Below are 26,270 nucleotides of genomic sequence, written 5' to 3'. Positions count from 1 at the left end.
CGTATATCTCATACAGCTCATCGTTCCATCGAATGCGATATTCGCCGTGGCCTACGCGCAAAGGACCTTTCGCTCGAAAACTCGTAACGTTGTTGTCATCGTCCATGCTTTTGCACCATACAGCAGGACGGGAATAATGAGTGACTTATAGAGTTTGGTTTTTGTTCGTCGAGAGTGGACTTTACTTCTCAATTGCGAACTAAGTCCGAAAAAGCGCCTGTTGGTAAGAGTTATTCTGCGTTGGTTTTCGAGGCTGACCTTGCTGTTGATGTTATTACTGGTATATGAAATTATTTACGACTTCGAAGTTATTACTGTCAACTTTGACGTAGGTGTCTAGTCGCGAGTGCCACAACTGTTTGATTGATGACAAAAGATATTTCGTCTTGCCCTCGTTCATTACCAGACCTAATTGCGTCGCTTCCTTATCCATTCTGGAGAAAGCAGAACTAACGGCACGGTTGTAAGTCAGCAGTTGTACATTCTTATAGAAGATAGTACATTCCCTATTTAGTTCTGAAGCTCAAAATATTTTCTCTAAGATCAGATTGAAGAAATCGCAGGAAAGGGAGTCACCGTGCCTGAAACCTCTTTTTGTATCGAACGGAACGGAGAGGTTCTTCCCGATCCTGATGAAGCTTTTGGTTTGATCAACGTCAGTCGTATTAGCATTGCGGGGATACCAAATTCAGATAAAGGGCATAAACACAACTCCTTATCGTTCTGTTTTAACAGCTTTGAAATCGAAGAAGAGGTGGTGTGTGTCGATCTTCTTTAAAGTTCGTTGATGGTGGGCTTTAATCTTTCACACAATACGCTCGATAGAACCTTATAGGCAATGTTAAGGAGACTTATCCCAATGCAGTTGGCACAGATTGTGGGGTCTCCCTTTCTGTGAATTCCCAATCATCGGGCATGCTTTCGTCCGACCATAGTTTACAAAGAAGCTGCTCTATGCTCCTTATCAGTTCTTCGCCGCCGTGTTTGAATAGCTCGGCCGGTAATCCATCTTCAGACGGGTATTTGGTATTCGAACTTCTTCATGGTCGGGTAATGGAACGTCTGTTCCATCGTCATCGATTGGGGAATTTGGTTTGCCTTCTCCCGGCGTTATGCTTTCACTGCCATTCAGCAGGCAGGAGAAGTTTTCCCTCCATAGTTTTAGTATACTTTGGGCATCAGTCACTAGATCACATCTGGGGGTTTTAGAAGAGTATGCTTCGGTCTTGAAACCTTCTGTTAGTCACCGAATCTTTTCGTAGAATTTTCAAAAATTACTCCTGCCGGCCAGCTTGTCAAGCTCTTCATATCTACCCATTTTGGCCTTTCTCGCGTGCTGTGGTTGATTGTAATGTTGTGAGGTAGGTAGTCTGTTTTCTCTCCGCTGCGACACGGCACTCCTCATCGTACCAGCTGTCCCTTTGCCTTTTCCGAAAACCAATAGTTTCGTTTGCAACTGATTGAAATGCCGTCCCGCAGTTATGTCTGTTAAACCTTTCTAGTGTTTGTTGACGTGCGTTTTTTGCTGCACAGAGGCGGGCGCGTATTTTGGCTGCAACAATAAAAAAGATCCGAGTCGATGCCAGGACCTCGGAGCGCATGCACGTCTAAAACTTTAGAGATGTATTTTCCGGCTCTTCGATGCGGAGCAGCCAGGTAGCCTGATGAATTAGCTTATGCTGAAATTTGGTACTACAGTAAACTATATTTCGGGCTCCGGCGAAGTCGATCACCCTCAACCTATTTGGGGATGTTTCATAGTGGAGGCTGAATTTGCCGACCGTTGTGCCAGAGCTACCTTCTTTACTTCTCTTACTTGCTTCTCTTGTGTGAACTACATGACTACATCCTTAAACAAAATATACCGTTACATACATATATACCGCTATATTCGTATGAATATTTGTATGGCGTATGTGGATTGGAAGTGTAAATAATAATGTTGAATAGCGTATGTATACATATATACGTACTATATTTGCGCTGATGCGAACAATTACGGCCGCATTTCTAAAGGATATATAAATGGTAACAATAATATTTACAAAAATATAGTGTTTTTATTGTTTTCATATATCTACATAAAAATTTCCATAAGTTGATGAAAATGTCCATTGTAAAATGAAAATGAAATTATTACATATGGTACATATGTATTAAAGCTTCATATGCAAACATATGTTTAAATATAGAAAGCCAATAATATTGTACGTTATTTATAGTAAGAACATTAATTATAGAAATAAAAATAAAAACATTAATTGGAAAATGGAACCAGATAGTTACTTTTTTGATCTTAATAAATAATTTAAAATGAGAAGTGAGCTACAAATGCATAACATACGCTTGGATGGACGCAACCAATAACCATATGCAAAATTTCAGCAATAAATCAATAACTCTTTAAAAACAAAAGTGCCTAAAATAATTCAACCGAATACGCAACTTTTTATGATACATGAAACTCTTACGAATACGAGTATTTGTCAGTTTTTAGAGTAATAGATAGAATAACACAAACCGCAATGGAAATACACAAAGCCATTTGTAAAATTCGACCATGTTTTGAATAAAGTTTAACATAGTACATACGTATATTGAAAGTTTTTATAACCTTATCGATTATTTAAGGCTATGGTGTACTTGACACGAGGTGTTATGTATCAAGTGCATATGTATGTATGTGTACATAAATAACTATGTATTTGTATGCAGCCGATATATATATGTATATTTACAATATATATATACGCATGTATTTAATTAGACTGCTTTCAACAGCAAATATTATTTAAAAACGAAATGAAACATTAACACATAAGTCAATACCTAAAAAGGTTTATGGAATTTACAGATATATACACATATATATACCTAAGTACTTATGGGCGTAATAATAACATATGAAATATTGTGCTAGTGAAATAATTCTTATGGTATTATGGCCTACATATGATATAGGGCTTGTTTTCTCTGAAAGGAATTTTTAAATACTCAATAATATAAAATTAATTAAATAATGATATTTTACAGCATTACACATCAAACTTATAAGGTAACAACAATGCCAAAATTGTTATGAGCACTTCAGACTGCAAGCACATAAATTTGTATTTCTATTTCTTACGATTTACATATTTTTTAAATTAAGGCGGTGTTATAAAAAGCTTTCATATTTCCATAAATATTTAATACATATTTGAATACTGTGGAGATGTTTGATAAATAATGTTGCCTTTTGTATATTTAAGATTTTTTGTTAAAAGTAATATAATAAGATTTCTTAAAGACTATTAATCGAATTATTCAATAATGACTTTAGAATTTACTAATATGGAGTATGGAATTCATACTTTTTGCAATAGTATCAAATAAAAGTTTTATTTATTGTATTAATAAATAATTTAAAAATGAATAAAAGCGTTTAAGCGAATTTAACAAGTAGTTCTGTTTTTAATGCGAAAGTATTGCTCCGGAATTAAAGAGTTTTGGTAAGTGCTGTTAGATATAGCCGCCCAAGTAAATTAACAGACCCTGTTCATACCAAATGAACACATCCCTGCATTGTCCTGCTAACTCATCTAAATATGAATTAGAGGACAATGCATAAAACACCCAACAGCGCCAACATAACAACGAGTTACCCAACAAACAGAAACACACAATAAAACCAATCACCACAGTCATTGTATAACCCTACAAGTAACAAAAGAATCAGCTGTTTTCCAAGAATTTTTCACAGCTGAGATCACCTGATCGAAATCTGCCTTTTTTAGGCACAGATATGTAATTTAAAGAAAAGTAGTAGATCAACTTTTTTGTGAAAAAGTATTTGTAACCTCACCACCTCTGAGGTTGCAATGTAGGCGCGCTACCGATCTTTTTTGGGTGTTCGGTTCCCCAGGAGGCCTATTTTCACCATTTTTATGTATACAGTTTTAAATAAATCTACTTATTATAAAAAATATGACTCGACAAAAATAAATATATAAAGTCAGGAACAATTCATGAATATTAATTACATTAAAAATATAACATTGACAATATATGTCAAAACAATCAACTGGAAACTATTCAAACAAAAACTAAAATAAATATAAAAAAATCGGGTACAATTCCATTGTAAACATTAACAATACAAGTCATAACAATCGGCTTGTGTTAATTTTAACAAAAACAAAAATTAATATAAAAAATCAGGTACAATTCAGGAACAACAACAATAATATTCAAAACAATCAACTTAGTAATAAATAATATTTACAAAATATTCTAAATCACCCACAGCGAAATACTTATTAAAAACCCTATCAAAGGAATAGTGGTGCAAAGAAGGATCCTATACCTGGTACACGAAAACACTTAAAAAACAAAACAAAAAAACAAGAAAAAACGTTAACTTCGGTTCTCCGGAGATTACATTGGTGCTTTAGAAAATAATATATACCAAATTTCGTGAATATATCTTGTCAAATGTGAAAGTTGTCCATACAAAAACTTGATTCCGATCGTTCAGTTTGTATGGCAGCTATATGTTATAGTGGTCCGATATCGGCCGTTCCGACAAATGAGCAGCTTCTTGAAGAGAAAATGACGTTTCAAAATTTCAAAACGATATCTTAAAAACTGAGGGACTAGTTCGTATATATACAGACAGACAGACAGACGGACAGACAGACGAACATGGCTAAATCGACTCAGCTCGACATACTGATCATTTATATATATACTTTATAGGGTCTCCGACGATTCCTTCTGGGTGTTACAAACTTCGTGACAAACTTAATATACCCTGTTCAGGATATAATAATATTCTATTCAAAGTAAATCTTTTGCTTAACCGGTATTAAGCACAAAATATTTGCAAAATTTGTTATTGCCATATTCCGCTTTGCACTTTACCCGATCACTTGCATACATACATACGCATATATTTTGTGAGAGCCAAGTAGCGTCGCTTTGACACCCACCCGTACCTACGCGTACATATGATTTATTGCATTACCCACTCAACTAACAACAAAATAACATTGACTGCAAGTGCAGTGTGAGCAAGCAAAAAACAGACCCGGTAGGAAAAATTTCAAAAGACCCATTAGGAAATTTTTCGTTCTTCGGTATTTCACCCATTATATTTTGCGGTACAAAATATACACATAAAACAAAAAAAAATAAATTCATTGCTTATTAACTTATTAAAATTCAAAACTAAATAAAGAACTGTTTTTTCAAATTTATTATGTGTTTTATTTCAATTTAATTAATTGTTTCGACCCGGTTAAGTGATTTTTTAATAATAATGGAAGAGTTCAAATTTTGTATTTCCGATTTATTCGAATACATTGAGGAACATTATCACACCCAACCCGAAGATGAGTCAATTTATACTCTGGAAATAAAAAGGGTTGAACTCAACGCGATGTACGACAAGGCAAACAAGTCGTACGATGCCTTTCGTAGAACCCCACAAAAACCCGGTGAAACTATTGATTTTGCAAAAATCAAAGAAAAATTTAAAAAAGTTCATCAATTGTATTTGAAATATTTAGGATCCATCAATAAAGCTATTGATGATCTCAAGACCCCAACTCCAACAATAAAGGAACGAATTTCAGAGGAATATACATCGCGCGACATAGGAACCTCAATTCATCTACCCCCTTGTGATACGGGCATATTTTATGGAGATTTCGCAACCTCGCCTTCATTCCGAGACATGTTTACGGCTATATATGTAAACAATCACAAAATAAGCAACGTGGAAAGACTGTTCCATTTGATTCAAAATACCCAAGGAGAAGCAAGAGCAATTGTTAAAAACGCACCCTTAACGAATGATGGTTTCCTGGTGGCATGGAGGGACCTGGTATCCCAATACGAGAACAAACGAGTTCAGGTCAACGCGCAATTGAAAATTTTATTCAACCTAGCCCAAGCAACCCAAAAAAGTGGGAGCGCGATTAAACGCCTTCAGAGAACCGTCAACAATTGTCTCACAAATCTGCACAACGTGTACATAGACACTAGCAGCTGGGACCCCATCTTAATCTTCGTATGCGGCTTGAAACTACCCAAAACCCTACTTCATCAATTCGAGGACACCCTAGAAGATAACTCGGAAATACCATCCTGAAAAACTTTCGACGCGTATTTCACTCATCGATATAAATCTTTGAAAGCAGTAGGAAATCTAACTGACCCCGTTCCAGTGACCCAATACGACTGTGGATCCTATAGAAAAGACAGGAAGTTCAGCACATTTCACGCTAATGTTTCCGGAACTTCGACCCTGAATTTTTTACACGCTAGTGCACACCCAGTTAGAGGCAACAACTTTTCAAAAAAACCTCAAGACATTGAAAGTTGAAAGCTTTGTAGAACTCAACATTCCATTCGAGAATGCCCAAAGTTCTTACAAATGAATGTTGAGGCCCGAATAGCCACAATAAAAAATAATGGTTATTTCTTCATTTGCCTTGCATTATCTCACAATTTCAGAGATTGCAAGAGCAAATATTCTTGTAGAATATGCAGAAAGAAATATAACACACTTCTGCATAGGGATACACCAAACCGTTCCCAATCCCCCCAGCAAGAATCAAGAGCCTCAAACCCGCCTCTTGACCAAAACACCAGTAGTATCTCCGAAACCCTTAATACCAATATAAATCCGCAAGCCTACACAACCCTCTTACAGTCCACTAAAAATAAAACCCAAGACCCTCAAAACTTCAGTGGGAAGCAGATTTTGTTAGGTACTGCTGTAGTCCAAGTTTTATACAAAGGGCAAATATTCGAAGCTCGCGCATTAGTCGACTCCGGGTCGGAAGCCACTTTTATTTCAGAGAAATTCCAGAGAAGATTGGACATACCCACATTCAGGAAAAATGCACAAGTGACAGGATTGAACAACACCGTTTCGGCAACACCCTCCAAAATTTGTGAACTCACCCTTCGTTCATCAACAAGAAAGGAGTTTAAGATAACAACACATGCGTTTATCTTAAAAACGTTAACCGATAATTTACCCACTCACTCACTTAGTACGATCATCACCAATGCAGATTTCGGTTTTAGTCTAGCTGACCCTCACTTTTATAAACCCAGACCAGTGGACATATTGATCGGAAGTGACCTGTACCCACAAATAATTCTCAGTGGTGTACGGAAAAATGTACTCGGGACCCTTCTAGCCCAAGAAACGGAATTCGGATGGATTTTATCGGGACCCACACCAGAAAAACCCTTATCACCCTCAATAATGTCATTTTTCAATAAGATGACCCCAGACAAGTTGCTCACACAATTTTGGGAAGTTGAAGAAGTTCCAAGGAGGCCTCTACCATCAACTTCAGATATAGTTTGTGAGCAAATTTATAAAAATACAACCCACAGAAACTCAAATGAGCGCTATGTGGTAACATTACCCTTTAAAACCCCGGAAAACATAGAATTGGGCAAGTCAAGACACATAGCTCTAGCTCAATTTCTTCGAAATGAAAAACCATTGTCGAGAAAACTCGAAATAAAAGCGGAATACGACAAGGCCATCAACGAGTATTTGAAACTCGGTCATATGACCAAAGTAGAATACGACCCTGAGGATAATACGAAAACGTATTATCTGCCACATCACGAATCACCGGATCGCATAACGACTCAACTCCGAGTAGTATTCAACGCATCATGCCCCACCTCGAACAGGAACAGCCTCAATGATGTACTACGTACTGGACCCATTTTGCAAGCAGACCTCGTAATCCTAGTAGTAAAATGGCGAATGTTTCGAATCGTATTCAACGCAGATATTCAAAAATGTATCGCCAAATACCGTTGACAGCAGACACGCTCCGTTTCAAAGAATCTTATTTAGGAAATCCCCTAACGACCCTATAGAAGATGTTGAATTACAAATTGTTACGTTTGGTATTAACTATGTTCCATTTTTAGCTATCCGCACCCTCCTCAAATTAGCGGATCATGTACAAGGAACCCACCCACTGGCAGCAGAGGTACTTCGAAACGGAATGTATGTTGAGGATGTACTTGCAGGAGCACAGGATTCGCTCTACGCAAATGGACCTCAAGTGACCCACAAGTTTTATCTGGAATCCCACAAGAACATCTATTGGATACCAACTCACTCAGTTTACCAGAATCCAATAACACAAAATCACTAGGAATCAGATGGAATGCAAAAAAAGATGCGTTCTTTTTTCTCATCAACCCTATTCAGGATAAAACGTCGTATACTAAAAGATAAGTACTATCGATTATAGCAAAATTGTTTGACCCAGCTGGTTGGCTCAGCCCCGTTGAAGTCACAGCAAAAATAATAATACAACAGATATAGCTTAATAAATCCGATTGGGATGAATGTCTGCGACCCTTAACCCTCCATCGATGGAAAATATTTATGAAGGACTACGATTCCTTAAATCTCATTGAAATTCTTCGATGGACCCACTTGTCGACATCGGCGATCATCAATTTTCATGGATTCTCTGACGCATCCGAAAAAACTTACGCAGCAGCCCTATATGTCAGTGTTTCACAAACACAAATACCTGGACGGCCCTTTTGGTTTCCAAGACTCGTGTGGCCCCAATAAAGACTATATCGTTACCAAGGCTAGAACTTTGCGGAGCTGTTCTTCTGGCGAATCTAGTGGATGCAACACTACCCCAACTAAGTATAACCCAATACCGTACTCACCTTTGGACGGATTCCACAATTGTTCTATAATGGCTTAGCAAACCCCCATGCACAAGGGCAACCTTTGTATCCCACCGAATTGCCACAATCGCAGAAAAGGTTGGAACCGAAAATTGGACTCACGTCGAAGGTCAAACAATCCGGCAGATCTAGCTACTCGCGGAAGCACACCTCTGGAAATGGTTAACAATGACCTCTAGTGGCACGGACCCCAATGGCTAACACTCGACCCGAAACACTGGCCAGTTACCAAAAAATCAATCGATACAACACTGGAACTCCGACCAATCAAGACCTTCGTGAACACAACACAAGAAGATATACTGGATAGATTCTCATCCTTACCCAATGCCATTCGAGTTGTAGCATATTTGTTCAGATTCTATTCGAATGCGTCATCCAATAAATCACAACAGTCATACACAACGTTGAAAATAACTCCAGAAGAGGTCAACACTACCCGTACGAAGCTAATTATTTTATCCCAAAAGAAGACAAAGAGAAGATTTCCAGGAAGAGTATGAAGCCTTAACCCAGAAAATCAGCATACCCAAAAAAAGTACAATTTTGACACTAAACGCTCTAATCGATCCCAAAGGAATAATGCGAGTTAATGGTCGGTTGAGCAGTTCAGCGGCATTATCATACAATGAGCGTTATCCGATTATACTACCCTATAGCAGTCGATTAGCCAAACTACTCACCCAATTTTCCCATCTAATAACCCTTCATGGCGGCAACCAGCTAGTCTTACGACTTATTCGTTCGGAATTTTGGATACCGAAGCTGAAAACCCTCATCAAGTCTACCATTCATCAGTGCAAAACGCAAAAAAAGTGCAACACTACTCAGATTATAGCAGCACTACCCGCAGAACGTACCACCTTAACCCGTCCATTCGCAGCAACAGGAATCGATTTCGCCGGTCCCTACGAGATAAAAAATTACACCGGCAGAGCATGTCTGATCACAAAAGTTTATGTATGCGTATTTGTTTGTTTTGCAACCAAAGCAATTCATCTAGAGCCAGTAAATGATCTTACCAACAACGCATTCGCACGTTTCTTTTCCAGGCGCGGATGTCCCGCCGATCTCTATTCGGACAATGGTACTAATTTCGTTAGAGCGATTATTTTACGAGAAAACTCGATTCTCGAGTAGAATCCGAATCGAGTTTATTATCCCAACTGACAGCCATCGCGTGCACATATAATAACCTCCGCAGAATAACCACCACAAAAAAAACGATTTTTTTTCCATGTAATTTATATGGAAAACATAAAATTTGAAAGAGGCACCTCTTAATATTAATATTAAGAGCTCATCTTTTGAGTGACTTTTTTTTACACATTTCGAAAGTTATGAGCCTGTTTTTCAGTTGAAAAAAAGGTTGCCTCAAAATGGCACACCCTAATGTACATATATTTCAATTGTAATAAATATTTGTCTTTTTTTACAGTGTTTAAGCCATTGGAAAAACCAAATACGATCGAGGGCAAGAAAAGCAAAAGTAGAAAGAAGGGCCCATGCAGCAAACTGAATCGTCAGAGTTGGAAGTTACCCGGATCGATCCGCAGAATCCAGTAGTCAACGACCTGCAATCAACTTCATGTGGCCGAAAGCACACATCACAAGAAATGTTTGCAGATATGATAGCTATGATGAAGAAGAGGATTGAAAAAAATTAAGTAAATTTAAGATTTGTTATGAAAATATAAATTAAAAATTTATTAAGTTTAAGATAAGTATTTAAAAAGAGTGTGAGAGAGAATTTAAGCAGTTACGTCGTGCACTTATTTCTGCAGTGTTTGTTTGAACTGTAGAGATATTATCGAAAGAAGAGTCTTCAAAGTTTTCAATATCGTGTTCATCGAGGTCGCAAATACTATGTTTGTCAAGAATTGCGCAAGTATACCAAGGACGCGGCGCTTGAAGGTGTAAGTGTAGTATACCTCAGTACCCGCTCTTTGGATAGGCACCGGAAACGAGACTTGAAAACCCCAAAGGCTCTTTCAATGACATTCCCGCCCTTAATATAGATTTTATTATAAAGAACTTCATTTTTGTACCAATGGTGCGTGGCTTTTGTATGAAAATATATGAACTTTGGTATGTTTCTATCACTTCCCACGGTTGATTTATCTGTTTTCATGTTCGTTACGTGTCCAAATTGGTTTGTATGTTTATCTAGCGCTCATATAAACATACCCACATGCATAAATACATATGTTCATTCGGGTCTATAGCGAGCTATTTGCGCTCGACTTGTTCGTGCGAAAGAAGAGAAAAAGAGGGAAACAGTCAAAGTGTAAACACAATGGCTACGACAGACTGCAAACTACATCTGTCAAATATTAAAATACACACGTTCTTATGGGCAGTGTTATTTTGACAGCTGCACGACTACACGACTGCAGACCGACAGTTGTCGTTCTCGCTAACTTCAATCTCCTCCCATTTTTGCCAACGACAGTACGACGACAGTAGAGTTGACAGTAGAATGGAAGATAGAAAGAGGAGGTAGAGTGGTGATGCCACTAATATGTACAATGTAAAATTATTCACAGCTCTAACAAACTTGATGTTATTTTACAAATAAAAGCATAAAATAGCTATATTATAGCTCTATTATATCATTTGTAATAACAAGTGATAATTTAAAGCAAAAATATTTACCTATTTACTTATTTTTTGCATAAAAAATTTCATTTTGAACAAAATATTAAAACTTCATTGAAGTGAAAGGAATTAGTATGGCCACAACGAAATGGACAACTGCGTTGTTTTGTGTACATGTCGGCCATTGTGTTGTTGTTGCTTCTCACAAATGTACATGCAGTAAGGTGCACAACGACGTTTTCAGTTCACTGTCGTGCCGCTGCAGTCTGTCGTAGCCATTGTGTTTACACTTTCAAAAGAAGAGTGTGTTTACAAACAAAACCAGGATTTTGTGTGTTTATTTTTGCTATAGTATTCTTCTTCTCTCTCTCTAATGAATTCGTTTTCTGTATTCTTTTGTATTATGCAAGTCAGTTGATGACAATGAAAATACGCATATTTCGCGCCAGATCTTGATTTTTATTATTCTGTTCGCTTTGGTTATAATAATGAGTGATGAAGTGGAATATGTGTATAATACACGATTACGTTCTAGAAACATCAGTGCAGATTTTTATGATCGCTTAACATCAGCATTGGTAAATGACATTCAAAATGAAAAGAATGATGTTAAGCGTGAAGAAGTGGATCCATTCGAAAGCGATGACGATGATAGAGATGTCGATTATGTGCCATTTGAAGATGCATCGGATATTTAAAATGAAATTGAAGTCGAGCCGAATGAAATATTAGATAGCGACGAAAAGGAAGTAATCGATGGTGTAGAGGAAGAAAAGCGTGAAACTCCAGCTGCTACTGAAACTTCTTACTACGGTAAAGATGGGACAGAATGGAAAAAAAAGCCTAATGAAGCAATTCGTACTCGTGCACACAATATTATGCGCTTTAGGCCTGGACCAAAGCAACAAAAATCTGTTCCCATTGAGGTATTCAAACAGTTTTTTACTACCAATTTTTCATTCATTATCATCAGTCAAACAAATCGTTATGGAAGAGACCAATTTGCAAAATGGAATGCAGAAAATCTAAATTGAAAACCTAAAGTTTGGGTGGACTTCACTAGCACCGAACTTGATGCATTTATTGGCATTCTTATTGCTTCTGGTGTACCGCACAATAATGTGCAGTTTACATCATTTTTGTGGCAAACAGATGCCACTCAAACGATTCAAGTTATTGAGGCGATATATCCGTTTCATTGATGGCCGCACACGTTCATTCCGACTACAATCTGATAAGGCTGTCGCAATTCGCGATATATGGAATTTTTTAAATGAAAACCTCGCCAGAAACGATGAGCCGCATGAAAATGTAACGATTGATGAGCAATTCTTTCCGTATCGTGGCAAGACAAAGTTTACGCAATTCATACTGTCGGGGTATATCGACGTATGGGGTAGATTGCGAATAATTAAAAGATAATTAATTTCAGTTTAAACGTTATAAAACTCTGGTTTAATATTCAATTAGGATATATACAAATATAATTGTGTGTATATATAAATATATGGGTGTGTGTGTTTTTCCAATACGGGTTAATTGGTTTATTTTGTAGAGATATATTATATGTAATTCTATGTTAGTTTATTTAATTATTACAACCTGTTGTGGATTATGATTCCTGTGTTGTTGTTGTTGAACAAGGGGTTGTTGTTGAAGAAAAGGTACCAAATGTTTTCCTTTATGTATATATGACCGGATGACACACTTTCACTCTCCGTGTTCACTATATTGTAATAAACGTAAATTTGTTGTCCGTGTTCGCTTGTATCGCTTTATGTAATTATAGAATTCGCTTGATTTTGTTCACTTCTATGTCACTTATAGTTCACTTGTTATAGTTGAGAATAAATGTTTTATTTTATGGCGCAGCTTCGCTTTCGATGTTCACTCCTGTGTTGGCGGGATAATAATATCTTTTTGCTAAAAAGCGCGGGAAAATGTTTTCTTCGTTTCTCCTTTTTCGACTGTTGCGTGAAGTTGGGGCGGTTGATACTCCTCTACATTACGCCTCTATTACTTTTTGTAATTTGTGGGAGTAATGCAGAGGAGTATTTGTTTGGATTAAACATCCCGGCCACCTTGCAGAATCTGCGAAATAATTTTAGTATTAATAGGGTAATTGATTGAAGGTTTTGAAATGAAATGTAGTAATTATCAGAAGTATACTTAGGGTTAGATGGTGCCAGTAAGGGTCCAGCCAAATGCTGTATTCTGCGCCACCACTGTACCATTATCGGGTTTGAAGAGTCCACTTCTGATAATTTGAGGGTATATATCCGCTCCAATCTCCAACGTTAGCTCTTTGTTGCTGTGGAATTGAGGGTCAGCGAGGACTAAATGTTCAAAGCGCATATGCACATCGTCACTTAAGTCTCGCTCACATGGTTTTTTGGGTAACTTGTGTGTTATAACTGCGTTACATTCCAAACAAAACTTTGTATCATTATTTGAGCTAATTTTGATGCTACAAATACGATAAGTGTTGAGGTATGTAATTGGCAGTTTTAATTTTTTAACGAGTTCGGCCGCTATATTTGTAATTTTGAGGGTAGGGTTCAAAATGGCTCGAACTTTATACCATTCGCCATCGCATCTTAAACGGATCTTCAGTGTGGGTACTAGGGTCTGCTTAGCCAGTAAGGATGGTAGTCGGGTCTCTATTGCAAGTGGATGTTTCTCAACAGTATTTGCATCGTTGGCCGGGTATAGCCTCGGATGTCCGTGTAGGGATGAATGATGCTTCCCATGACAAGTGGAGCATCGATTTTTGCTTGTGCATCCTTCTGTCTTGTGCGACCTGGCTAAGCAATTAACGCAGTAGTGGTGTTTTATTACTGCTTCGTATTTCTTATTTATGTTGTATGAAGAGTATGTAGCGCAAGTCACTAGACGGTGGTCTTTTTTGCATATTCCGCAGGCGACATGACGATGTGACGTGGGTTTTCTGTGATGTGAGATCGTTTTTCGGGTTGTGCGATCATCACATTCCTTTTCCTCACGAATAGTGGGAAGGGTCGACTTGAAACGCCGCATGCGTCGTGACATCGTTTCGTCTTCCGAAATTGGCGTAATGCTACGGGTTGCGCTACGGGACCGGATGGTAATGGTCGAGCTCATACGACGAGGTTTGGGTGAGTTGGTGATTGTTGGGGCCATTTCACTAAAAAAAGAAGAGAAAACTTGTATGTTATTCTGTGTTTAATATCACAATTTTTGTGATGGGGCGGGTTATTGTGCCTTGAGCAGTTCGGATTTCAACCACTCGTGTTTTATTGTCTAAGCCGGGGAAGACCTTTTGTATTCGACCGAGCTTCCATTCGTTGGGTGAAATATTTTCGTTTCTTATAACGACTAAGTCGTTAACTTCAATATTACGTTGTGGATATTTCCATTTGTATCGTTTGTGTAGCTCCTTAAGGTACTCTTCCTTCCATCTTCTTGCAAATGTGCTGGTAGAGTATTTTTAGTTTCTGCCATCTGTTAACGATGCTTAAGTTTGCATCCTCTAAATTGGGTTCGGCAGGGGTTAACAATGGGGTACCTATAAGGAAGTGTCCTGGAGTTAGAGGTTCCAAGTTTGATGAGTCGTCGCTTATGGGGCTTATTGGCCGAGAGTTTAAACAACTTTCAATGCGGGTCAATAGGGTAGCAAATTCTTCAAACGTGAATTTTTGTAGTTTTGCGATCTTTTTTAGGTGGGTTTTTAGACTTTTTACGCCTGCTTCCCATAATCCACCCATATGTGGAGCTCCTGGTGGGTTGAAGTGCCATGAGATATTTTGATGGCTATGGAGAGATGTAATTTGAGTTCGAAGTGTCTGTAATAATTCACGCCGATCTTTCATTAGCAACTGTGAAGCTCCTATAAAGTTTGTTCCGTTGTCGGAATAAAGATTGGCGGGACATCCACGCCTCGAGAAGAAACGGGAGAATGCTGCTAGGAAGGCTTGCGTAGTGAGATCGCTAACGGGTTCGAGATGTATTGCTTTAGTTGAGAAGCATACAAATACACATATATATCCTTTGGTGATTAGACATGCTCTCCCAGTGTAGTTTTTGATGTCGTAAGGTCCAGCAAAGTCGATACCAGTGGCAGCAAACGGCCGGGTTAGGATGGTTCGTTCATTTGGAAGAGCTGCCATTATTTGGGTTTGTTGAGCCTTGTTGTGTATGATGCACGTTTTGCATTGATGAATTATTGTTTTAATCAGCATCTTTGCTTTGGGTATCCAGAATTCTGTCCTTAGGAGTCGGAGAACTAGCTGATTTCCGCCGTGTAACGTTGCTAAATGGGTAAATTGAGTTAGTAATTTTGTTATACGACTATTATAGGGTAATAAGATAGGGTGGCGCTCATTATATGATAGCGCTGCGGAATTGGTTAATCTTCCGTCACTTCGCATAACTCCTTTAGGGTCAATGAATGGATTTAAAGTCAATAATGAACTTTTCTTATGTATTTGGGTTTTACGGGTCAATGCATCATATTCTTCTCGGAAATGTGTTTTTGGGTGTGAATAATTAACTTCATTCGGGTTGTTTTGAACTCTTCCGGGGTTATTTCGTGGTTTGAGTAATCAATTTCTCGCCTCCTTGGTGAGGCATTTGCGCAAAACCTGAATAGGTAAGCGATAACGCGAATAGCTCTGGGGAATGAGGAAAACCTTTCGAGTATATCCTCTTGGGTGGTTATCGCAAACGTCTTAACGGGTTTGAATTCCACGGTAGTGTTGTATGTTTTCTCCGATGCTGGAAAATGCTCCTTTTCATGTTGTAGCCATTGGGGTCCATGCCACCAGAGGTTGCAATTAAATAGATCGGTGGGTGTACATCCTCGGCTTGCTAAGTCTGCGGGATTGTCTTGGCTTTCCACATGGTTCCAATTTTCGACTCCCACTTTCTCGGTGATTGCAGCTACTCGATGAGAAACGAAAGTGGTCCATGAACAGGGTGGTTTGTTTAACCAAGCAAGAACTATGGTTGAGTCAGTCCAAAAATAATTTTTATATTGGGTTAGGTGTAGTTGGGATACGGTAGAGTTAACAAGGTTAGCTAGTAGAACCGCTCCGCAGAGTTCCAATCTGGGTAGGGATACGGTTTTAATGGGAGCAACTCTTGTTTTTGAGACTAAGAGAGTTGTCCATATTTTGTGTCCAACTGAAACCCTTATATAAAGTGTCGCGGCATATGCTTTTTCTGAAGCATCAGAGAAACCGTGGAATTCGATGGTGGCTGTCGCGTCAAAATGGGTCCATCTGGGTATTTCAATTTTGTTTATGTTGTCGTAATCCTTTACGAAGCTGTTCCATCGATGAAGGGTGAGGGGCTTCAGGCTTTCATCCCAGTCAGTTTTATCTAGCCATATTTGTTGCATAATTATTTTTGCCGTGATTATTATTGGACTAAGCCAACCGGCTGGGTCAAACAATTTTGCTATGGCTGATAAAACTTCACGTTTGGTGTGTGCGGGTTTTTTCTCCATTGGGTTGACGAGGAAGAAAAATGAATCCTTTTTCGAATGTCCAGGGTTTTGGTGTTCTCGGGTTCCGAAAGGTTGAGTGTTTCCGTCTCTAAAAGATGATCCTGTGGAAGTCCTTTCAGAATGTGTGGGTCATTGGAGGTCCATTTTCGCAGAGCGAATCCTGGGGACTTCAGAGCGGAAATGAGTTCATCTCGTGCTGACTTTGCCGTGGTCAGGTCATGTGTTCCAGCTAAAACATCGTCTACATACATTTCCTGGCGAAGTATTTTGGCTGCTAATGGGTGGGTTTCTTCTATATCATCAGCTAGCTTCATGAGGGTACGGATCGCTAGATACGGCGCACAATTTATGCCGAACGTGACTGTTTGCAATTCGAAGTCTTCTATTGTGTCTTCCGGGGACTTCCTAAATAATATCCTTTGGAACCGAGTGTGATTAGGGTCTACGAGTATTTGGCCGGTACATTTTCTGAATATCCGCATTAAAAACGAATTGGAAGAGTCGCCAATTTGTGATCAGAATGACAAGGTCTTTCTGTAAAGTAGGCCCGATATGTAAGACGTCATTTAAGCTTTTGTTATTTGACGTGGGGCAAGATGCATTAAATACCACACGCAATTTCGTGGTTATACGATCGGGTTTAATGACTGCGTGGTGTGGTAAGTAATATTGGGTCGCTTTAACAGAAGGGTCATATTCTATTTTCTTCATTTGTCCGAGTTCCAAATATTCCATAATTGCTTTGTCATATTCTGCTTTCACTTCGGGTTTTTTAAGTAAAGCTCGTTCATTTCTGAGGAATTGGGCCAACGCTATATGTCTAGAGTATCCGATATCAATATTGTCGGGTTCTTTGAAGGGTAGGGTTACTATATAGCGCCCATCTGGATTACGACGGGTAGTTTTTTGGAAAATTTCCTCACAAATTTGATCCGATTTGGAAACTACGGATTCCTTTGGGATTTCCTCCACCTCCCAAAAACGTGTGAGTAGATTCTCAGGGTTCACTTTATTGTGAAATGAAACTATGGCGGAATTTTGGGAGGGTTGGGTTATGGGTCCGGACAATATCCATCCGAATTCTGTCTCTTGAGCTAAGAGTGAACCTAGTATGTTTCGCTTTACTCCATTGAGTAAAATACTTGGATAGATATCACTACCGATTAGTATATCCACGGGTCTGGGTTTGTGAAATTGGGTGTCGGCTAACGTGAATCCAAGATTTTTAAGACACTGCTTTGGATCTATGGGGTATGAGGGTAAATTATCAGTTAGGCTATTTAGTATAAATGCCTGTGCTGATAGCTTATAATTTTTGTTTAAGGGTGAGCAAAGCGTGATTTCACAAATACTCGTTGGTGTTGCTGAAACTGCATTGTTTAGTCCGGTCACTTGGGCTGATACAGAGTGGGTGGGTATATCCAAACTTCTTTGAAGTCTTCGAGATATAAATGTGGCTTCCGATCCTGAATCAATAAGAGCTCTCGCGGAATATCGCTGGCCATTATGTTCTATTTGAACCATTGCAGTACCGAGTAATATCTGCTTCCTACTTGGGTTGGGTGGGTCTTGGGTTGATGATATAGTGGACTGTATAGTTGTAGTGTAGGCTTGCCGATTTGTATTTGTGCTTTGGGTGGGTAATACGGTACTTGAAGCGTTTTCAGGGTTCGAACTAGTGACGTTTGGTATTTCCGGAGTTGATTCAGGTCGAAAGCTGGATTCTCTGTGTATCAGAGTATTGTGTTTTTTGTGACACTTACGACACGAGAATTTACTCACACAGTTCTTGTAGCTATGTGAAATGGCCAAGCAGTTATAGCAATAACCATATTTTTTGATTGTGGAGATACGTGTCTCTACATTCATTGCGAGAAATTTGGGACATTCTCGAATAGGGTGCTGCTTTTTGCAGAGCTTACAGCTTTCTGTATCTATATTATTTTGAGTAAAGTTGAAATTATTATTTCTTTGGGTGTTAGAGGGTCTAGCAATTGGCGTTTCAGCCACGTTTGCATGAAAAGTGTTATATTTCTTTTCATCTGTTCTTTTAACTGTACCGGTGTGGAATGGGGGTAATTTTGCTACTGAAGCTTTGAAGTTTCCAACAGATTCGAGAGTTTTGTATTTGTGGGTTAAAAAACTGTCGAAATTTGACCACGTCGGTATATCTGAATTATCTGCTAGGGTATATTCAAAGGTTTCGAGAGTTTGTTTAGGTAGTTTTGAACTACAAAGATATATCAATATCGGATCCCAGCTTTGTGTGTCAATCTCAAGATTGTTTAAATTGGTTAAAACGTTATTAACGGAACGTTGTAAGCTTTTTATAGCACAACCTGTTTCCTGAGTTACTTGGGGTAGGTTAAAAAGGGTCTTTAATTGGGTGTTTACCTGCAACCTCTTATTTTCGTATTGGTCGACTAAATTTTTCCAGGCAAGTATGAAACCATCATTTGTAAGGGGTGCGTTTTGAATAACCTCTCTTGCTTCTCCTCGGGTCTTCTGAGTAAGGTGAAAGAGTCTTTCAACATTACTAATCCTTGGGTTACGGATATACAGGGCTGTAAACATATCCCTAAAGGTGGGCCAGGTTGTGTAATCTCCGTAAAAGATGTCGGTGTCGCATGGTGGAAGGTGAACTGCAGGGGCGAAATCCATCATTGTGGCTTCTGAAGTCCTTTCCTTAATGGGTTGGGTTGACACCTGTGTTTTACGCGTATCTACATCTTCGTTGATGGAAGCTAAGCAAGAGAGGTACATTCGATAACTTTTTTGGTATTTTTCTTTCACTTTAAAGAAATCGATGGTTTCATGACTTTCGTGAGAGATTCTTCTAATCTCGTATCGTATGAGCGCTTTGCTTTTTCATAAAGCGAATTTAGTTCGACCCTTTTAATTTCTAGGGTATAGACCGATTCATCTTCACTTTGGGTCTGAAGATGGTCTTCCACGAATTCAATTAAATCCGTTGTTGTGATTTTGAAATCTTCCATTTCCATTTTTGGGTAAGATATATTTGATTTTTGGGTTAAATGAGAAAAATAAATCGCGTAGGGTTACGAAAATGTAAGAAAACAAATTTTAAAAACTTTTTGTATAGTGCTTTATTTATTTTAAAAATTTCAAATTAATTTTCTTGCTTTTATCTCGATGGTGTCCGATTGTTAATATTTATGGGAAATTATTAAATTTCCGATGAATTGTAGAAAAAAAATCGATAAATAAAATTTTTGCAGGGTTTTGTATTTTTCCCTACTGGGTCACCTTTTTAATTTCCTACTGGGTATTTGTCTTTTGACGTGCTGTTCGCTAGCAATTTTCGTCACCAACAAATATAAGCGAATGGGTGCGCTATTCGTATTTAGGTATGTAGCGGGTTTATATTTATTTAAGTATTGTATGTAATTTTAGTTCAACGAGAAGAATGCAATAGCCGACGGCAAATTATATGCATATATTTTATTATTGCACTTCTTCTCTTTGATAAATATGTGTATGTATAATTAAATAGTGCAAATCAAATTTTTGTCAACCCAATAAAACAAATAAATTATGCTTAAGTCTTCTTAAGGACACAATTTGACAATTGGGTGTTTTTTAACAAATATGATTTGCACTTTATATTGTATTGTTATATTGAAAAATATATGGGTCGCACTTACAGCTTTTTTCCGCTTTTGGTTAAGTTCGGTTCGTTTTTGTTTTTAATTACTTGTTGGGTGTTTATTGCGTCAGCGTATAGGGTTTTTGTTTGCTGGGTGTACTCTTTTAACTTTTGGGTTTGGTTCTGGAACTCCAACGATGTTGTTGGTAAAATTCCCACGAAGACTTTTTCTTTTAATTATCCGGCTCGAAGGACCATAAATGTCGGGGTATGTCGACGTATGGGGCCGATTGCGTTTAATTAAAAGATATTAGTTTAAGTTCAAACGTTATAAAATTCACTTTAATATAACTTTGGGTATATAAGTATATGTATATAAATATATGGGTGTGTGTGTATTATCAATAAGGGTTAATTGTGTTCTCTATAGAAACATGTAAATCTATGTATATTAATTTATTAAATTATTGTAACCTGCTGCTGCTTTATATCCTGTGTTGTTGTTGTTGATTCTCTCGCTGTTGTCTGATAAAACTTCACTTGTTATATGTCTCCGTGCTCGCTTGTGTTTTCGCTGCTGGCGGGATAATAATAGCCTTTTTGGTAAAAGCGCGGGAAAATCGTCTTCTTTTGTTTCTCCTTCTGTTCTTGTGTGTGAAGTTGGGGCGGTTGATATTCCTCTGCATTACGCCTCTATTACTTTATGTAATTTGTGGGAGTAATGCAGAGGAGTATTTGTTTGGATTAAACAACAAGTAATATCCCAATAAAATTGAACAGATATTCAAAGTAATTCAATATAATCACTTAAATAACGTAAACTCTTGCATTATTTAATATATTTTAAAGTGTTGATCATCAAAATTTAAAATTTATATGTAGCTCAAATACTAACACAACACCCTGATTACCATGAAAGTAGCAAAAAAAGTGTTACACAACACCCTAAGATGTGCTCTACTCTGCTCCGAGTTTTGTTAGGTAAAAAACTATAGCTGGAGCGGGAGCAAAAAATTAAATTATGCGCTATGCTCTGGCGTAGCGGTAGCAAAAAATTGGGAGCGGTAGCACAGCAGAGCAAATGAAAATGTTCATGTGCTACAGCTCCCGAATTTGTTTTTTTTTCTTTTTTGCTATTTTCTGGCATAATATTTGAATTAATTGAATAATTCAAACAAAAAAATGCAAATCATTTTGGCACTTGTTGCGTCAAGTGACTTTAAAAATCTAAAATCAAATATTTTAAGAAATATATTAATAAAGTGAATTAGATAATAATTGAATAAATTATAAAATTTTTTTTATTATGTAAAATATTTAACGTTTTTATATTACCAACAACATCATCTATTCCAAATGTATTACAATACTCAATTACTATGAATTTTCGAAATTAATTTTAACTACATATACTTTCCCCCTTTTTATATACATTAGGGTGTTTTTATTTTTTTGAATTATTAATTTGAGATGTTCGGTCCTTGTCACGAAATTTCGCCATAAATACCCTTGGCAAAAAAAATTCCTCTTTTGCTACCGACTGAAATTTTAGCCCTACATATTAACATTAAGAACTGGACCGAGGCTTGTAAAAATTTTCCATAGAAAATACACTACAATCTTGGTTTTTTATCTTTAAATTCGTACAGATCAGAGGTATTTTATGGCATCGCTTTGACTTTAAACGCTGTAGCTCTTGTCAGTTATACAAAAAAATGCGAATTTCGTGGAAAAATCAGGTTTAGATACCTGGCCTTTATCTTTTGGAATACACGTGGTTAATATTCATCTACTGATTACCAGTACCAGTTTTAATCCATTGCACTGCGTATTTGCAGTTCTATTCTACCCTTCCCAATATTTAGTAATTTTATCATTTTTTAGAAAGAATCAGTTTGAAATTGTACGCATATACATACTTCAATGTATATTGCAAAGAATCGAAAAGATTTCTGTATCTCTAAAATTATAATAAACCTTTTTATCAACACTCCAATTATTCCGCTTAATCTTTACGTTAGATATCGCGTTTGGTTTGTTATGAATGCATTTGCGGTTGACCAATAATCTAGCAAAGTATCCGCAGTACCTTGACGATGAAAATTCCAATGCCATTTTTTGTTGTGATATTAAATATATCGGACGGGCTCGTCTTAAAAAAAACTACCTGGTTAAGAAGCAAAATCAGTATAACCCATATACTAAGCATGTTTGGAAATGAAAATTTTTACTTATTTCTTTCTAGTTTTGAATTACTAAAATTTTCAAATGATTCTTACATAAATTTTGAACAAATTCTTATGATTTGAAATATAATTTTTGTATTTATTTTTTAAGCCAAATCGGTTCAGCCGTTCTTGAGTTATAAACGACTTTCTTTTATATACCAACTTGTAAATGCCAGAAAATACAACAACAAACACATTCGGGAGCTGTAGCACATGAAAATTTTCATTTGCTCTGCTGTGCTACCGCTCCCAATTTTTTGCTACCGCTACGCCAGAGCATAGCGCAGAATTTAATTTTTTGCTCCCGCTCCAGCTATAGTTTTTTACCTAACAAAACTCGGAGCAGAGTAGAGCACATACTTTTCATTGTTATGCTAAGGCTATGCTGCGGCTCCCGACAAAGTGAAAGCGGTAGCAAGAGTAAAATGAAATGCTACGAGAGTAGCGTAGTTTTTCAAACGCTGAGTATATGTATGTAAACAAAGAAAAGGTTTATTACTGCATATCAGGGGTGTTGTGGAATCAAAACCAGAATTGCTTAGCTGTCAGAATCGCAAACCAATTCTGATTTCTGACATACGCAAAACGAATATTCGAATCTCCTGTGTACTAATGTGACAAAACTTGCAAATGAATACATTTGGTAGCAATCCTATTTATGTTTTTAATGAATTCTGAATTAAAGAAAGTTTTTAAGAGATAACATTTATCGAATGAATAAACACGCATTTGGGTGTTAAATTACATTTATTACGTTTTGTAAATCTAACATCTTTAAATATCCGGATTTTTTTTTCTAAAAACTCAATAATTAAGACATTTCGTGTTTTATACTTATGTTTCCCATATAGAAATAAAGAAAAATTAATTCGAAATAATAAAATGACTTGATTCCTTAGCTTACATTTCAAATCTGTGAGCGACTATCTTCTTGCTTTGTTTTTGATAGCAAAACCGATCGAATATCAAACCAATAATATCTGAATTCATGACACCTACTATGTTTTTTGATCGGTTTCAATTCTGATTCCGACAACTATCAGATTCCACAACACCACTGTATACTAAAGTTTGGTGTCCTCATGTGTGTGGTGTGGGAAGTATGGTGTATATGCTGATGCGGTGTGCATGATGCCGATGTGTGTAGTGTGGAATGAAGAGGTGGTGTGTGTGATGTATGTGGTGTAAATTTGTTATATTAAGAGGGGGGTCAGAAGCTCATTTAGCCATCCCGGCCTCCCTAGGCGACTGGTTAGCCTAGAATGCGCTGCGGCTGTTACAGCATTGCTACAATGCTGCTCAGACCCGTAGATCGGCAAGGTGGTGGATTATTTATTTATTTTTTATTAATATATTACATTGTGCCTAGTATAATAAAATACTAGCAACAATTCTAGTCTAATTAATTAGGAGAGATACTTAAAAGCTAAATGTTAAGAAATACATGTGCTGCTACTGTTGTCTTACTAGATCGAAAGGCTACTTGCGTTTCAACCGGATTTCTCGCCCAGCAGTTTCGATGAGTCTGGAGACTTTTCTCATTTACGTGCTGTATAAGCCTCAGTTCGCGAGACTTTGTTAGTAAGAAAATTTCATTTACCTCTGAATTCACGCCTAGATCACGGTGCAGGTCAGCAGATCTAATGTACCAAGGAGCATTAACTAAAGTCCTTAGTACCTTACTTTGAAAGCGCTGAATGCTGGCAATACAGCTTTGACTTGAACAACCCCATAGTTGGGCTCCGTAGGCCCAAACTGGCTTTAGAACTTGATTATATAGTAACAGTTTCTTTTGAATTGATAGCGTGGATTTCCTGCTAACTAGGTGGTAAAGTTTGCCAAATTTCATATCAAGCTCGCTCGCTTGGTTTCGTTTAATTTTGTGCGCCACTTAGATGCCCGCTTAGTAATTGCGTTGATTGCTGACTGAAGTGGTAGTGGTTTAGGCTGTCGACGCCGCAAGGGGTTCCGCTCCTCTGGTGTACGTCACGAGCTGCGGGTTGAAGCCGGGATACGCGGCCGCGATGAATGGGTGACCGATCGTCCTTCCATCGGCGGCTGAAATTATAATGGAGAGTTTTAATTCTTTCCTATCGATTTAATAGGGATAGCGACTCCACGCCTGGCTCAGAAATTGCCAGAATGGGTGCTCCTTTTAGAAAATGCCCTGGAGTTAAGTACTGTAAGTGACCGTGAATTGAGAACGGCTTCAATTCGATTTAATAACGTAGTGAACTCTTCGTAATTGAATTTGTAATTTCCAGCTACCCGTTTGAAAGGGGATTTGAAGCCTTTTACAGCTGACTCCCATAAACTGTCCAGATGAGGAGCGATTGGGGGTATAAATTGCCAATTGATATCTTGAGTGGCGTACTTTTGTACAATGTCGGGTGACACTTGTTTGAGGAAATCCACAAATCCGCGAGAAAAGTCTCCGTCGTCAGATTACTACATAGCTCAAGGTGTACTGCTTTTGTCGTGAAACATACAAAGACAGCCACATAGCCTTTCATGAGAGTGGGAGACCGTAACATGGACGCCTTTACCTGAAAAGGCCCAGGCAAAATCAACACTTGCAGCGTTCAGGTGGAAGTGCTGCCATAATCTGCGTTCGCATTTTTTGTTTGTGCATAGTGCAAACCTAGCACGTGAAGATGCACTTCTTGATTTGCGCCTTAAGACGGGGGATATATAGTAATACTCCTGACGTACCTTATGTTGCATGAGGCGATGTTCGGCGTGTTCCATTAAGATGTGGATGTAACTGAGGAATAACTTGGCAAATGGTGACCTCTCTGTAATTATTATGGGGTGGCGTTTTTTGTATGTTAGACTCGAATTAGCAAGCCAACCATTGGCACGAAGCAGACCTTTCTTGTCCAGAAATGGGTTTAGAACTAAAAGTGAGCTTTTCTTATCAATCGGCTTCGATTCTCTTAGTAGCGGTATATCGCGGTTGAAGAAGCGCGTTTTTGTATATGCGATTAATGCGACTTTTGTCTTTTGTAACTCTAGGTGCGTCACAGTGTTGCATGGGAAATTATGTGATCTTATGACCTTGACTTTGCTTTTGAGTTGCTCGATAAATTTGAAGTATATGTACGTCTTCCATGCATGTGGTGGTTTTTCCAGGCTAGTACAATTTCGGAATCGGACCACATATATAGTTTGCACTTTGTCATGATTAAATGCATTTGCACCATGGCTACTAATTTGGAAAGTAGTAGTGCGCCACATAACTCAAGTCGTGGGAGACTTATTGTTTTGCTTTTGCGACTAATAAGTGGCTTGTGGTCGTGGTGGTCGTGGTCGTGCAAAAGTTGGAAGAAAAAAAGTCGAAGGAGTTGTAGGAGTTGCAGGTCAATACGGCTTAGGTGAAAGAAATGAGAGAGGAGATCGACTAATTCAATTTTGTCAAGAACACAAATTAATAATTTAGACTTTATAAATCAAATAGATTATATTCTGATAAATAATCGCTTCTGTTCCTCAATAAAAAAGGTCAATACATATCCAGGAGCAGATGTACTTTCGGATCACAACTTGCTACTGGCAAAATTGCGTGTAAGGCTAGCCGTAAACAAAATAAGTAAGCCTAAATTTTAGCTAAATGTTG

At 37.8% G+C, this 26,270-nt stretch overlaps 2 protein-coding genes across 5 annotated transcripts in view; both read right to left on the bottom strand.

The window, feature by feature from the left end:
• The window catches only part of LOC126765668 (uncharacterized), a 528,704-nt gene that overhangs the window by 320,483 nt on the left and 181,951 nt on the right, over positions 1–26,270 (bottom strand). The window lies entirely within an intron of this gene.
• On the bottom strand, positions 12,633–21,305 carry LOC126765712 (uncharacterized). Of its 3 annotated transcripts, none has more exons than XM_050483449.1 (2): positions 13,504–16,489; positions 12,633–13,425 (listed from the first exon to the last, which is right to left on the bottom strand). In XM_050483449.1, the coding sequence occupies exon 1, from the start codon at positions 14,491–14,493 to the stop codon at positions 13,510–13,512; it is 984 nt and encodes a 327-aa protein (XP_050339406.1). In that variant the 5' UTR covers positions 14,494–16,489; the 3' UTR covers positions 12,633–13,425; positions 13,504–13,509. The 3 variants fall into 2 exon arrangements, 2 of the variants coding, with proteins under 2 accessions (XP_050339405.1, XP_050339406.1); XM_050483448.1 differs by adding an exon at positions 20,901–21,305 and having other exon boundaries at positions 12,633–14,497.

Source organism: Bactrocera neohumeralis, unplaced genomic scaffold (assembly GCF_024586455.1).
Source record: "Bactrocera neohumeralis isolate Rockhampton unplaced genomic scaffold, APGP_CSIRO_Bneo_wtdbg2-racon-allhic-juicebox.fasta_v2 cluster11, whole genome shotgun sequence".
Taxonomy (NCBI): Eukaryota; Metazoa; Arthropoda; class Insecta; order Diptera; family Tephritidae; genus Bactrocera; species Bactrocera neohumeralis.
The sequence above is the reverse complement of the archived record's forward strand: the minus strand, read 5'-3'. Positions and strand labels throughout refer to the sequence as shown.